We start from the raw sequence: 16684 nt of genomic DNA, 5'->3' as shown, positions 1-16684 counted from the left end.
TGAATCTTATTCCTTCCTGTTATTTTTTCATACTAACTCCAAGTTTATTTCTCTCTACTTTCATTAAAATGCCCACCTCTACGCCCACCTCAAAGTCTTTGCTACTAAAATTTTATTTGTTCGTTCAATATCACCCGTAATGTCTCCACTTTCTTCCCCAGCCTTACCTACGCAAAATGGATTTCAGCCACAGTTCCACTTCCTGCATCCAATTCCATCCCTACTCTTGTCAAAATATCACTCATCCATAGTTCCCCAATTCTCTGTCTTTTAATATACGATCATGTTTCCATCTATTTTTGCAGCCTCCAGCCTGTTCATTTTCCCCGTATCTGATTGGGTCTAATTTCATTTTGTAAAGTGCTTATTTTCTTCATTTTGAAATAAAATTGAGATAATGAAATGGAATCCATCTTCCTGGATACTGTTTTTTATTTGCAATGCAATAGTTTGTTTGGCAGTTTAACCATTTAAACCTGAGAGATTCAATGACATTGTTCTAAAAAGTCTTCCTTTTTAACCTCTACTTTTACTTCCCATCATAGAGGCTGATTTGCAAAATCTCAAAGAGATCCACAAAAATAAATCAAGAGATTGGTTTCAGTACATGGTAGAATACGGGAAGAGGGGTGGAAGCTCAGTCCCACTGTGCCAGCGATTTGTCAAAGTAGGCATCGTTGAGGTGGATATGAACGAATCCGATCGGCCCGATGAGGCTTCACAGAACTTTATTGAACTTGATCGCCTGTTTGAGCCATTAGCTGACCAGCCCAAAGCCCCCATGACTGTAGTTACAAGGGGTATAGCTGGGATTGGAAAATCAGTTCTTGTACAAAAACTCATCTGCGACTGGGCCACAGGCGCTGCATTGTGCAATTACGATTTCATCTTCAGGTTTTCCTTCCGCGAGCTTAGTTTATTGTCCACAATGAAAAAGGAAATCAGTCTACCTGACCTTGTCAAACAGTATTACCCACATATAGAAAACTGTGACAGTATTTTGACAAATGAATCAATCCAGTCCATGTTTATCATTGATGGCCTATCAGATGGTGAACTGGAATTAGACTTTACCAAATGCATGGTATGTCGAGATGTGAACATGGCTGTCACACCTGCTACTTTACTCATCAATCTCATCAAAGGGCAACTTGTTCCTTCAGCTACTATTTGGATAACAACCCGGGCTGGAACTCAAAATGCCATACCCGATAGCCTCATAACCAGGATGACTGAAATCAAAGGCTTCCAAGACCAGGAAAAGGAAGCCTATTTCCGTATGCGATGCAAAGATGATCAACTGGCAGAGAGAATTATCCAGGTTGTGAAGAAACAGCGGAGCCTCTTCTTCATGTGCCTGGTCCCTGCTTTTTGTTGTACTCTGTTTGCTGTTTTGGAAGCTGTGTTGAAATCCGCAGGAGTGGATGAAGTACCCCAAACACTTACAGAAGTCTATTCTCAGTTCCTCGTTTATCTGATTATATACCAGCAGGAAAAAACCGAACAAGCAAAAGGCAGTGAACGGACTAAAATTCTGCAGTCAAAGCAAAACTCAGTCTTTGCATTAGGGAAGCTGGCTTTTGAAAAGAGCTCCAAAGATGTTACCCAGACAGTCTTATTTAGTCAAAAGGATTTGGAAGATAACGGAATTGACGTCTCATTTGTTTGTGGCGGCCTTTGTAAAGAGATTGCTGGGGAAAATGAACAAACCAGCTATTCTTTTGTCCATTTGGTAGTCCAGGAGTACTTTGCAGCCTTGTATGTCTTCCTTTCTTTTCACAACCATAAAAAGAACGCTTTTGGAAAAAAACTTAAGTTGTATGAAAAGCCCAGTTACTCCCTGATATGCAAAGAGGCCTGCGAGAGTGCAGTTAAGAAAGGATGTCAGGAATTTTTTCTCAGGTTCCTTTGCGGACTAGGAATGCAAAAAAGTCAGGAGTTTTTAAAAGGGCTCGTGGCAGTTGACACAGCTAAAGACGACTCACCGAAAATTGCTAAATTCTTGAAAAAGACTTTGCAGAGAAACATTCCTCCTGAGCAAACCATCAATATATTGTACTGCCTAAGTGAATTAAATGATGTATCTGCCCTGGATGACATAAAGGCTGCTTTCAAGACTGGAACCTTTAAATCTGAGTCTCTCTCACCAGCTCTGTGTGCTGCACTAGCTTTTGCTTTGCAGATGTCAGAAGAGAACTACCAAGAATTGGATCTCTCAGTGTATAAACTGCCGTCTATTGGCATACAGAGACTGCTTCTCATTGCAAATTATTTTAGTGGGATAAAGTGAGTATCTGGTTTTGTGTATTTTATTACGTCATCTTCCAGAGTCAGGCGAATTCTGCTACTTTTTGTCATGCTGTGAGCTCAGTTTGCAATTCACAATATCAGCATTCGTACCGTGGCTCCAACCCTTTCTGCCTGTTTAAAATATGGTAGATGTTACCACAGTTTAATGGATGCATACTTTGTACTTTACTCCAAGCACTATTCCATCAGCATCCACCAAGAATCTGAGCATAACTTATAAAAGGCTAAATGGCTAGTTTGAACACTGCCAACTATGTTCCCAAATATGACTTAACACTTCAATGCAGCTTCATTATAATTCATCTGGCTCCTAAAATTAAAAAGCCTTCAATGCCATCTTGAATTTCTTTATAACCAATGAAGGTAAATTATCATAGAAATGAAAATAAGACGCAATGTTTAGGACAATAAGACAATACATCATCAGCTTTGCTGAACACCTACGCTCTGAGAAAGCAGGATCTCCCAGTGGCCGCACATTTTAATTCCACATCCCATTCCCATTCTGACATGTCTATCCACGGCCTCCTCTACTGTAAAGATGAAGCCACACTCAGGTTGGAGGATCAACACCTTATATTCCGTCTGGGTAGCCTCCAACCTGATGGCATGAACATTGACTTCTCTAACTTCCGCCAATGCCCCACCTCCCCCTCGTACCCCATCCGTTATTTATTTTTATACACACATTCTTTCTCTCATTCTCCTTTTTCTCCCTCTGTCCCTCTGACTATACCCCTTGCCCATCCTCTGGGTTCCCCCCCGCTTGTCTTTCTTCCTGGACCCCCTGTCCCATGATCCTCTCGTATCCCTTTTGCCAATCACCTGTCCAGCTCTTGGCTCCATCCCTCCCCCTCCTGTCTTCTCCTATCATTTTGGATCTCCCCCTCCCCCTCCAACTTTCAAATCTCTTACTCACTCTTCCTTCAGTTAGTCCTGACGAAGGGTCTCGGCCTGAAACGTCGACTGCACCTCTTTCTAGAGATGCTACCTGGCCTGCTGCGTTCACCAGCAACTTTGATGTGTGTTGCAATGTTTAAGATTTCAATTTTCTTCTAGGTTCCCTTGTGACACTGCTCAGAAAATCCCTTTAATACTTGGAAATTCTAGGACAATCCTGGCAACCCAAACACAAGCATTGTCAGTGACAGGGAGTAAAGACCATGTTAACTCTTTTGCTGAGCAGTTGAATTCCTGCTTCTGGATGAAATTCCTGTCAGGTGTTGGGAGATAGATTGATCTGCTGTAGGACAAAATCCCAGTGAGTGTCAGTGACCCTCGCTGTATGAATCTCCATCATAATCCATCATATATTTTAGTACAATCATGTCAAAAGAAATTACATCAAACACTCTCAGTTTTAATTTGGTACTTGCCCAGAACAGTACTGAATGTCAACAAAAGCTCAGTTTCTTCTGCCTATCATCCATTTAAAACTCAAGTACTCTTTTGATGTGATTTCAGAATATTGAAATAAATTCCAGGTAGGAATTATTCTCTGCCACTATATGCATTGGCCTAAGTTTCAACCTTTCTGTCAGTTTGCAGTGAAAATTTTCAGGATTTCTGCTACTGAGCAGGATACGAAAGGTACTTGTGACGAGGGTAGTGAAATATTCACGAGGTTAATAATCTGCATAAAGATTGGGAAACCCAAACGAGCCAGAATCATACACCTGGAAGAAGGCTCTTCAGCTTGCCGTTTCTGTACGCCCTTGTGTTGTCTACATGAAGGCTATTTATTCACACTCTGACCACCCTTGCACTGGGTTTATCCAATGCTGTTGATTTTCCTATACGCCTGATCTCCACTGTGCTGTTACTTCCTGTCCCCGTGAGCCCCATCCGACCAGTAAAACCTTCATATCTGCCTCAGCTGCAGCTTTGAAGTCTACTTGAGTTCCACCCAGCCACCACTACTCCAGACCGTCCGAGCTCCATCAGACTTATCATCCTTCCACACCTGCTTCGGCTCCACAACACCTTTCTCCCTTTCAGATCCGCTTGAAGTCCAGGTGTTCCTTTCATTTCCTTTTCACACCTGCTTCAGCTCTGTCGTGTTTGTCCCTTTCAGGTCCTGTTGAGCTCCCAGGTGGGTTATTCCCCACAGGATGGTGAATCCTTGGATTTCACTATTCCAAAACGCCATGAAGGCTTTGCCAGTAGTTTGAAGACAGAATAGATGTTTAAAAATTAAGTAAATCAGCAATATTGGGCTAGTGCTGGAACATGGCATAGATGTCAGAGAATGGATGATAGAACAGACACAAGGGAATAAATGGACAACTCCTGTTTCTATCTCGTACAATTTTAAAGAGTTTGTAGGAATAAAGCCAAGTTTAAAGCTTTCTGGTCCTATAATAGGTTGCAAGCAATGTAAAAACCTAGGAATATCAGTAAAGGAAAAATTGAGATGCTGACTGTGAAGATCACATATATAAAATTATATGACAGGACTTGAAAATAATGACATGAATGCAATTTTCAGATTTTATGAAATGAGGGGTAATTTTGAAAAAAAAAGATATACTGTTATTGAAACGTGTTCTTTTTTATTTGAAATCTGTTTTTTATTTAGCTTATCTGGAGCCAATATCAAGGATAATGGGATGAAAATACTCTCAGGTGTGATGAAAAGGCAGGATTGCAAACTTCAAAGTCTGAAGTAAGAAAGTTGTTTCCACTATGACAAGCATATTTCCAAATACAAAGGTAGCTTATAAAACAATAATCTGGCTCAGCAGGTATAGATCCTTCGATAATTAATATCTGCAAACCTTTGGAAGAGTGAAGCCAAGAAGTTTTGCATACAATTCTCTGAGGTTTATCGTCACTTTTAGTGTTGATGACAACACTGAAAAGGAAATATCTGCTGTATCTGAATGACATTTCCTTTATATTCCTGGTATACATCAACGGAGCTGTAGTGGAGCATGTATCAAGCTTCAAATTCCTTAGTGTCCACATTTCCGAGGATCTCACCTGGTCCCTGAACTCCTCCATCCTGATCAAAAAGGCACAACAACGCCTTTATTTCCTGTGGAGCGTCAAGAAAGCTCACCTCTGTCCCAGGATACTGACGGACTTTTACTGCTGTACCACTGAGAGCATACTCACCAACTGCATCTCAGTGTGGTATGGCAATTGTCCTGTATCGGACCGCAAAGCACTCCAGCGTGTGGTGAAAACTGCCCAGTGGATTATCGGCACCCAATTGCCCACCATTGAGAACATCTACCATAAACGCTGCCTGGGCAGGGCGAAAAGCATTATCAAGGATGCATCTCACCCTAACCATGGACTTTTTACTCTCCTCCCATCCGATAGGCACTACAGGAGCCTCCGCTCCTGCATCAGCAGGTACAGGAAGAGCTTCTTCCTTGAGGCTGTGACCCTGCTGAACCTCACATCACAGCGCTAAGTAGTATTGCACCCATATTGTACTGTCTCAGTACTTTTATATTTGTGTGCTGTAGCACTTACTTTTTATTGCAGTTATTTTGTAAATAACACTACTGTTTGCATTTCTGGTCAGATGCTAACTGCATTTCATTGGCTTTGTGTCTGTACTCAGCACAATGACAATAAAGTTGAATCTAATCTAATCTAATTTCTTCTTTTTTATTATATAGATTAGATGGAAACAGTCTTACTCATAAAAGTTGTGAGCAACTTGTTGAAGTCTTACCTGCTAACCACAGCATAACATTTTTGGACTTGAGTGATAATAATTTACAGGACAAGGGTGTTAGCTTGTTATGTGATGCTCTAACAAAAGAGAATTGTACACTGCAAATCCTGAGGTAAGCAAATACTTTACAGCTTTATTTACTGCAGAAGTAAGATGCTTGTAAAAATCCACGCTGTGCCTCCGATTTCTATTCAGCAGGTCTTTCACTTTGACATGTTGTCACGTTTTAAAGTATTTGTGAAAATATATTTTTGAAATGAATTGAACTCCTTTCCTTTACTACCTGTGCTTATTTTGTAAACCTCTGAGAACTTCTGGAAAATTGAAAACCAAAAAATGTGATTGCACCGGATTCTTATCGATTTTCCAGCGTTGGCTTTTGTGGAGCTGATCCCTGCAGAGAGTGACCGGAAACAAAGCATCATTTAAACTAACTTTCTTCTGGATAGCTGCAATTGTAGGAAATTCCTAGCTGAAATGTGTTGAATTGAATGTTGTGCTGTCAGGTATAGTATTTTGATGTCACTCAGTATTTCCAATAACTTTATATGTTTTCTTTTATTTCCAGGGTCTGTAATAATAAATTAACTGCCAGTTGCTCTGAACATCTCGCCTCTATGATTACTACGAACAAGACCCTGGTTGAGCTGGATGTAAGTTGCAACAGAATAGGTGAGGAGGGACTGAAACGACTATGTGAGGCACTGAAGAATGAAGAGTGTAAATTGGAAAAGCTTGGGTATGTGACTACTGTTAATGTCAGTGGTGCTTGCACTTTTATTCCTCTTTCATAAAGTGCAGAGCTATTTTAAATCACTTCATTCAGTAACATAACTGTGGTAAAATTATACAATGGAATGCTCCTTAAATATCACAGAATGACAGAATGATTACAAGGCAGAAAGTCCATTCAGTCCATTAAGCCTATACCAGCTTCATGTCAGATCAATCCATCACGGTCCCTTTCCCTGCTTGCTCTCCTCAATACAGAAAAAATTTTAGATACCTACCAGGCACAATTCAATCCAATGCAATCCTCTTCTGGTAATGTATTCTAAGTCCGAAGTATTTGCTCATATTTCTCACAAATATCTGAGTATTCTTGAAGTGCTATGTTTTGTAATTTCAAAATATTAAACTAATTCAAAGCAACACACAGGAGGCTAAAATGTGAGTCTAACATAGTGCCTACTTTAAGCAAGACATGTGGTAGCATGATGACATATGCAATTCACATATATGTACATATAACCCATAATGAATTATTTAAACAAACAAGAATGCTTAATCAAACAATATATACAGAGATATACTAGATTACTCAAAAATATTAAATACACAACACTCTTCCTTGCTTAGCTATTGTAGCCTGGGGAAAAGTACACACTCAGGACAACAAATACTTTTTTTCGGGTTTGAAATTCCTTTATCTGTTTTAGATATTTTAGTGCTGGAAGAGGGTCTCAAAACAAAACGAACAAATTTACAACTAGTTCCTGCCGTTACAATCTCAGTTTAGCTTTCGATCCACACCGTTGTGTATCCACGAACTGCGTATGCAGTATAAAAATACATAAAGCGAACCGCACAAAACTAATACAAACTAATACAAAACTAATACGGTAGTGGCAGTTCTGAAGGAACACAATACAAACAATACTAGAATCCCACCAACCCTGTACCTTATACATAGCAGCGAAAATGTAAGCGAATACATCTCATCTAAGACGTCTACTCCCTTTTAGTACACACGTGCTAAACTTCCAAACAGAGACTAAACATTCACGTTACGCTGTTATATTCATAATCAGTCATGATACAATAAAGTTAGACAAAAGGTACACCTTGGCACGAATCTGTGGAGCTCCCTTCTGAGGGAAGGATCCCTGATCCCCTCTATAAATTGATCCCTTAGCACCAACCTCCTATCGGTTGCGGCATCAGGGGAAGTGCTTCAGTAGCAAGTTAAGAGCTTGGGCTAGGGCACGTGAAAACTCCCTTACATCTTCACCCTCACGCTGTTTGCGACTGTAGAAGCCATGCCACAGCTGGGGTGCACTACGCTTGTCTCTAAAAGCTTCCCTGAGATAGGTGAACAAGTCATCAGCCCGGTCTTCCCCAGCATCACTGCGCATGCGTGCTTCCTCTAAGGCTGCACCCCTGAGCAGGGACATAACAAAGTCATACTGATCCTGGTCAGACTGATTTCTAGTATGAAGTGCACGTTGTACTTCTTCAATAAAGTCATCAACAGACCTCCCATCTTTCTCAACATCTCCTGTAAATGGAACAATGTGTCTTTCCCTTGGAACATATACATAGGACCTTTTGCTTAATTTATCTATGGTTGCCATGGCTTCATCACATCTACTATGCAGTTCCCTAATTTGTTCATTCAAATCAAGTTCAACTGGTGTGTCCTCTGAGCATGACATAGTAAAAGCTCAAGTCTTTAAAGTTTTCACAACAAGCCTGCAAAAGGAGTTGCTGTCGTCCTTTGCTGCAAACGCGATGGCTTCACGGCCCGCAGATCCCTGGATCCACATCTCCGTCTGCATCCTGACGTCAGTCGCTGATGTTCCAGCCCATTCCTGAGGCTCTACCGAGCTTTCAATGCGGCAACAGGCGCTCTCTCCTTCCGCCTGACGGGAACAGCGGTCCTAGTCTTCACCACTACCGTATTAGGTATTGTATATTATACTGCATACAACAATCAGAGATCCTAACCCCACTCCTGGTACCAAATTTTGTAGCCTGGGGAAAAGTACACACTCAGGACAACAAATACTTTGTCAGGTTTTAATTCCTTTATCTGTTTTAGATGTTTTAGTGCTGGAAGAGGGTCTCAAAACAAAACGAACAAATTTACAACCAGTTCCTGCCATTACAATCTCAGTTTAACTTTCGATCCACACCCATGTTTATCTATGAATTACATATGCAGTATAAAAATACATAAAGTAAACCGCACCAAACTAACACAAACTAATACAAAACTAATACGGTAGTGGCAGTTCTGAAGGAACACAATACAAACAATACTAGAATCCCACCAACCCTGTACCTTATACATAGCAGCGAAAATGTAAGCGAATACATCTCATCTAAGACGTCTACTCCATTTTAGTTCACACGTGCTGAACTTCCAAACAGAGACTAAACAGTCACGTTACGCTGTTACATTCACAATCAGTCATGATACAATAAAGTTAGACAAAAGGTACACTTTGGCACAACTTTAACAAGATATTGCCTGGTAGTTAAATTACAGGAAGACTGACCTACTTGGCTGGTGAAGAACTTTGCACAAGCCACGCGATCCAGCGTTGATACCTTTACTCATGAAAATCTAAAGCATCCACATTAAAACATGTCAAATTACCGATATTCTTGATTCGCCAACAAGCATAAATGAATTCACATGGATATCATCAATTAATACTCACCGTTCCTCACCATGCCCAGTATCTCTGGGAGGAACCAAAGATAAACCAAAACCCCACCAGCTTCTTCTGCAGAAAACAAAAATGGTCTCCCCACTATCCCACACATGCGTAATGACATCACCATCTCCACTTAAAGACAACTACTCTAGCATTACCCAGATGGATGCCTAAGTACACTTTTAACGATAATGAATTTTAGATTAGAATATGAGAACACTCAGTCCCCTTTTTATTGTCATTTAGAAATGCATACATGCATTAAGAAATGATACAATGTTTCTCCGGAGTGATATCATAGAAAACGGGACAAACCAAAGACTAACACTGACAGAACCACATAATTATAACATATGCTTACAGCAGTGCAAAACAATACTATAATTTGATGAAGAACAAACCATGGGCACGGTAAATAAGGTCTCAAAAGTCCCCGAGTCGATCGACTCCCGAGTCCCCGATAGTGGCAGCAAAAGTGAGAACCTCCCTGCCGTAAACCTCTAGGCACCGTCGACTTGCCGATACCTTGGATATTGAGTCCATCTGTCTGAAAATTTCGAGCTTCCGACCAGCCCCTCCGATACAGCCTCCCAAGCGCCATCCTCTGCCGAGCGCCTTTGACCTCGCCCCAGCTGCTGAAACATGCAAAGCCAAGGATTTCGGGGCCTTCTGCTCCGGAGATTCCGGTTAACACACAGTAGCAGCGGCAGCGAAGCGGGCATTTCAGAAGTTTTCCAGATGTTCCTCTGTGCTCTCACGTCTGTCTCCATCAAATCAGAATTGTGCACGGTCCCCTACTTGACAGATTACAGATATCATCACCGAAGTGGCTGCACTCGCTGCTGTCGCGTTGTCATCTTCTCCTCCTTACAGTCTCTACTATAAGATTCGACAGTCACCCGGTTACACTATAAAGTCCATAAGACTATAAGATATAGGAGCAGAATCAGGCCATTTGGCCCATTGAGTTTCCTCCACCACATCATCACGGCTAATCCAATTTTCCTCACAGCCCCAATCCCCTGCCTTCTCCATGTATCCCTTCATGCCCTGAGCAATTAAGAATCATGCCCTGAGCAATTAAGAATCAATCAACTTTTGCCTTAAATATATATGAAGACTTGGCCTCTACAGCTGCAAAGAATTCCACAGATTCACCACCCTCTGGCTAAAGGAATTCTTCTTCATCTCTGTTCTAAAAGAACTCCATACAATTGTGAGTCTGTATTCTCCGGTCTTAGACTCTCCCACCATAGGAAATATCCTCTCCACATCCACTCTATCAAGGGCTTTCACTACTCGATAGGTTTCAATGAGGTCACTGCTCATTCTTCTGAATTCCAGCGAATACAGGCCTAGAGCCATTCAATCCTGGAATCATTTTCATGAAGGTTCTTTGGACCCTCTTCAGTTTCAGCATATTCTTTCTAAGATAAGGGGCTCAAAACTGTTCACAATACTCCAAGTGACGCCTCACCAGTGCTTTAAAAAGTCTCAACATTGCATCCTTGTTTTTATATTCTAGTCCTCTGAAATGAATGCTAACATTGCATTTGCCTTCCTCACCACAGACTCAACCTGCAAACTAACCTTCAGGGAATCCTGCGCCAGGACTCCTAAGTCCCTTTGCACCCCAGATTTTTGTATTTTCTCTCCAGTTAGAAAATAGTCAACCCTTTCATTTCTGCTACCAATGAACATGACCATACACTTCCCAACACTGTATTTCATCTGTGTTTCTTTGCCCATTCTCCTAATCTGTCCAAGTCCTTCTGTAGCCTCTCTACTTTCTCAAAACTCCCTGCTCCTTCACCTACATTCATAGAGTCTGCAAATTTTTCAACAAAGTTATTGATTTCATCACCCAAATCATTGTAAAAAGAATCAGTCCAAACACAGACCCCTGTGGAACACCACTAGTCACTGGCAGTCAGTTTGAAAAGGCTCCCTTTATTCCCACTCTTTTCCTCCTACCAATCAGCCTGCTTTATCCATATCAGTGTCTTTCCTGTATTACTATGGGTTCATAGCTTCTAGTGATTCCTGAAAGCTCATTAGTAATGCCTCCACAACCTCGTCAGCCACCTCTTTCAGAACTTTGGGATATACACCATCTACTCCATGTGACTTATCTACCTTCAGTCCTTTCAGTTTCCCAAGGAACTTCTGTCTAGCAATAGTAACTTCACATACTTTATGACCCTTGACACCTGGAATTTCCACCGTACTGCTAGTGTTTTCCACCGTGAAGAACGATGCAAAATACTTCTTCAGTTCATAGAAACATAGAAAACCTACAGCACAATACAGGCCTTTCGGCCCACAAAGTTGTACCGAACATATCCCTACCTTAGAAATTACTAGGGTTACTCATAGCCTTCTATTTTTCTAAGGTCCATGTATCTATCCAACAGTCTCTTAAAAGACCCTATCGTATCCACCTCCACCACCATTGCCGGCAGCCCATTCCATGCACTCACCACTCTCTGAGTAAAAAGCCTACCCCTGACATCTCCTCTGTACCTACTCCCAAGCACCTTAAACCTGTGCCCTCCTGTGGCAGCCATTTCAGCCCTGGGAAAAAGCCTCTGACTATCCACACAATCAATGACTCTCACCATCTTACTTTACTTTGCTTTACCTTATACTTTATTGTCACCAAACAATTGATACTAGAGCGTACAATCATCACAGCGATATTTGATTCTGCTCTTCGTGCTCCCTGGAGTTCAAATCGATAGTAAATATTAGAAATTTAAATTATAAATCATAAATAGAAAATAGAAAAGGGAAAGTAAGGTAGTGCAAAAAAACCAAGAGGCAGGTCTGGATATTTGGAGGGTACAGCCCAGATCCGGGTCAGGATCCGTTCAGCAGTCTTATCACAGTTGGAAAGAAGCTGTCCCCAAATCTGGCCGTAGTAGTCTTCAAGCTCCTGAGCCTTCTCCCGGAGGGAAGAGGGACGAAAAGTGTGTTGGCTGGGTGGGTTGTGTCCTTGATTAACCTGGCAGCGCTGCTCCGACAGCGTATGGTGTATACACCTCTATCAGGTCACCTCTCATCCTCCGTTGCTCCAAGCAGAAAAGGCCGAGTTCACTCAACTTGTCTTCATAAGGCATGCTCCCCAATCCAGGCAACATCCTTGTAAATCTCCTCTGCACCCTTTCTATGGCTTCCACATCCTTCCTGTAGTGAGGCGGCCAGAACTGAGCATAATACTCCAAGTGAGGTCTGACCAGGGTCCTATATAACTGCAACATTACCTCTTGGCTCCTAAATTCAATTGCACGATTGATGAAGGCCAATACACCGTATGCCTTCTTAACCACAGAGTCAACCTGCACAGCTGCTTTGAGCATCTTATGGACTCAGACTCCAAGATCCCTCTGATCCTCCACACAGCCAAGAGTCTTACCATTAATACTATATTCTGCCATCATATTTGACCTACCAAAATGAACCACTTCACATTTATTTGGGTTGAATTCCATCTGCCACTTCTCAGCCCAGTTTTGCATCCTATCAATGTCCCACTGTAACCTCTGACAGCCCTCCATACAATCCACAACACCCCCAACCTTTGTGTCATCAGCAAACTTACTAACCCATCCCTCCACTTTGTCATCCAGGTCATTTATAAAAATCACAAAGTGTAAGGGTCCCAGAACAGATCCCTGAGGCACTCCACTGGTCACCGGCCTCCATCCAGAATATGACCCGTCTACAATGACTCCTTGACTTCTGTGGGCAAGCCAGTTCTGGATTCGCAAAGCAATGTCCCCTTGGATCCCATGCCTCCTTACTTTCTCAATAAGCCTTGCATGGGGTACCTTCCCAAATGCTTTGCTGAAATCCATATACACTACATCTACTGTTCTTCCTTCATCAATGTGTTTAGTCATGTTGTAAATGTAATTCATCTACCATTTCCTTGTCCCCATTACTACCTCTCCAGTATCATTACCAAGTGGTCCTATATCCACTCTCACCTCTCTTTTACACTCTATGTATCTGGAGAAACTTTCGGTACCCTCTTTAATATTATTAGCTAGCTTACTTTCGTATTCCATCTTTACCTTCTTAATGACTTTTTAGTTGCCTTCTATTGGTTTTTAAAAGCTTCCCAATCCTCTAACTTCCCACTAATTTTTACTCTATTATATGCCCTCTCTTTGGCTTTTATGTTGGCTTTGCCTTCTCTTGTTAGCCATGGTTGTTTCATCTTTCCTTTAGAATACTTCTTCCTCTTTGGGATGTGTATAGCCTGTGCCTTCTGAATTGCTTCCAGAAATTTCAGCTATAGCTGCTGTGCCATCATCCCTGCCAGTGTTCTTTTCCAATCAATTTTTGCAGCTCCTTTCTCATGCCTTTGTAATTCCCTTTACTCTACTGTAATACTGATACATCTGATTTTAGTAGCTTCACCTTTTCAAATATCAGGGTGAATTCAATCATATTATGATCAGTTGACCCTGAAGGTTCTTTTACCTTAAGCTCTTGAATCAATTCTGGTTCATTGCACAACATCCAGTCCAGAATAGCCGATGCTCTAGTGTGCTCAACCACAAGCTGCTCTACAAAGCCATCTCGTAGGCACTCCAGAAGTTCTGCTTCCTGGAATCTCACACCAACCTAATTTTCCCAATCTACCTGCATATTGAAGTCATCCGTGAATGAGGTAACATTGCCTTTTTGGCATGCATTTTCTATCTCCCTTTGTAATTTGTAGACTACATCCTGACCACTGTTTAGGGGTAATACAACTCCCATCAGGGTCTTTTTATCCTTGCAGTTCCTTAGCTCTATCCACAAGGATTCAACTCCATTGTGTCACCTTTTTCTTATTGCTTGATTTCATTTTTTACCAACAGTGCAACGCCACTTCCTCTGCCTTCCTGTCTGTCCTTACGATAAAATGCGTATCCTTGGATTTTAAATTCTCAGCTACAATCTTCTTTCAGCCATGATTCTGTGATGCCTTCAAAATCATACCAGCCAATCTGTAACTGTGTTACAAGCTTATTGACCTTATTCAATATGCTGCGCGCATTCAAATACAACACCTTCAGTCCTGTACTCACCCCTTTCAATTTTGTCCTCTTTTTACATTGTAACTCATCCTGTTAACAGGGATTTTGCCCTAACAGCCTCTCCTCATTACATATTGCCTCTGTTTGTAAGCCAGCTACCTCATCTTTTGCGCTATCATCCGGCTTTACTACAATACTTCTTGCATTTAAATATATGCAGCTCAGGACACCAGTTGCACCATGCTCAACCTTTTGATGCCCTAACTTTGCCTCAAGTCTTACCAATATCTGCCTCCACAACCTCTCCGTTAATTGTTCTGGCACTCTGGTTCCCATCCCCCTGCAACTCTAGCTGAAACCCCATTGTGCAGCATTGATAAACCTTCCCACTAGGATTTTAGATCCCTTCCAGCTCAGGTGCAAACTGTCCTTTCTGTACAGGTCCCACCTTCCCTAGAAGAGAGCCCAATGATCCAAAAATCTTATGCCCTCCCTCCTACACCAACTCCTTGGCCACGTATTAAATGTTACAATCTTCCTAGTTCTGGCCTCATTAGCACGTGACATGAGTAGCAATCCTGAGATCACAACCTTGCCCTTTAACTTAGCACCCAACTGTCGGAACTCCCAATGCAGAACCTCATCACTCATCCTACCCATGTCATTGGTACCTACATTGGTACCACAACTTCTGGCTGTTCACCCTCCCACTTAAGAATGCTGAGGACTCGATTTGAGATATCCCAAACCCTGGCACCCAGGAGGCAACATACCATCTGGGAATCTCTTTCTTGCCCACAGAATCTTCTATCTGTTCCCCTCACTAATGAATCCCCTATCACCACAGCATGCCTCTTCTACAGAGGCAGGCTCAGTGCCAGAGAGATGTTCACTGCAAATATCCAGTTAGGTCAACCCCTCCCCCCCACCAACAGTATCCAAAGTGATATATCTGTCGTTGAGGGGGATGGCCACAGGGGTACTCTGCACTCGTTCTTTAACCCCTTTCTGCTTCCTGACTGTCACCCAGTTTCCTGTGTCCTGCACCTTGGCTGTAATTGCCTCTGTACATGTCCTACCTATCACTCCCTCAGCCTCCCGAATGATTTGGAGTTCATCCAGTTCCAGCTCCAACCCCTTAATGTGGTTTGTTAGAAGCTGCAGCTGGATGCAGTAGTCACAGTTGTAGTGGTCAGGGACACTGGAGGTCTCCCTGCCTTCCTACATCCTGCAAGAGGAGCATTTTGCTATCCTGCCTGTCATCCCTAATGTCCCAGCAGAGAAGATATAAAGAGGAGAATGAAAAAGAAGAACTTTTCTTTGTATTCACTGAGTGAAGGCTCTCTTCATTGGAGCCTCAAAGAGTTAAGGTCACCACTGTCCGTCCATTCCAATGGTGGCTGCTGCACCTGCCCCTGACTTCCTTTAATTTGCTCTTACTATCAATCCCAAACGTTGATTGGTCGCTGATTAAAGCTCTATTAAGTAGCCGTGACCTGCTCCTGTCGTTTATCCTCAAACAGTGGATCTGATTGAAGTCCCCTCCTCTCCAAGCATCCGATGTCTGGATTGGCGGCTGGTCAAAGGTCTCCAACTCAATATAGAATGCATCTCACCTATGCACACAATATACTACACACTACAACTACTATATACAGACATCTACAGTGCAGTAAATTTTAAATTGTTCCATTTAGGCCTAAAGATTTAATCACTGCAGTGGATTTCTTTCTCTTGTTGGATAGCAATTTTTCTGACAAGGGGTAGCACTCTGTTTCGCAGGTGAGACTTGTGGCTGTGAAACATTCTCAGATTCTGGGGCCTCCTCTTTGGTCATTGTAGGAGTTGACTCTGGGACAGCAGGAAGTGGTTCTGAGGGCAGTAGCCAACTTTCCTCTCTAACAATTGACACTGCTCTCCTCAACTGATTGACATGTCATCTCCAGATGATATCAGACACTATCTCCACTGTGTAGAGTGGTCCAGTTCTGTCCTTAATCTCTCCAAGTACCCAGTTTTGATCACTTCTGTAGTCCCTCAGCAGGACTGCATGTCCAAGAATGAAACATTTAACCTCCTTATTTGAAGAGTCTTCAGTTTGTCCCAGCTGTTTGTCCTGCAAACTGCTTCTGAGATTGGGTTTGAGGAGATCCAAGTGTGAGCGTAAGGGATGACCCAGGCACAGCGTAGCTGGTGATTTGTTGGCTGTG

The 16684-nt window shown here is 42.2% G+C and overlaps 1 protein-coding gene across 1 annotated transcript in view; it reads left to right on the top strand.

The window, feature by feature from the left end:
• LOC134344762 (NACHT, LRR and PYD domains-containing protein 12-like) overlaps nt 1-16684 on the top strand; it is a 33518-nt gene that overhangs the window by 6808 nt on the left and 10026 nt on the right. Inside the window, exons 5-8 of the mRNA XM_063044848.1 lie at nt 546-2286; nt 4889-4975; nt 5943-6113; nt 6570-6740. Coding sequence (XP_062900918.1) covers nt 546-2286; nt 4889-4975; nt 5943-6113; nt 6570-6740 — 2170 coding nt within the window. The remainder of the gene's footprint in view (nt 1-545; nt 2287-4888; nt 4976-5942; nt 6114-6569; nt 6741-16684) is intronic.

Source organism: Mobula hypostoma, chromosome 4 (assembly GCF_963921235.1).
Source record: "Mobula hypostoma chromosome 4, sMobHyp1.1, whole genome shotgun sequence".
Lineage (NCBI taxonomy): Eukaryota > Metazoa > Chordata > Chondrichthyes > Myliobatiformes > Myliobatidae > Mobula > Mobula hypostoma.
Note: the sequence above shows the minus strand (reverse complement) of the source record. Positions and strands in the feature narration are given on the sequence as shown.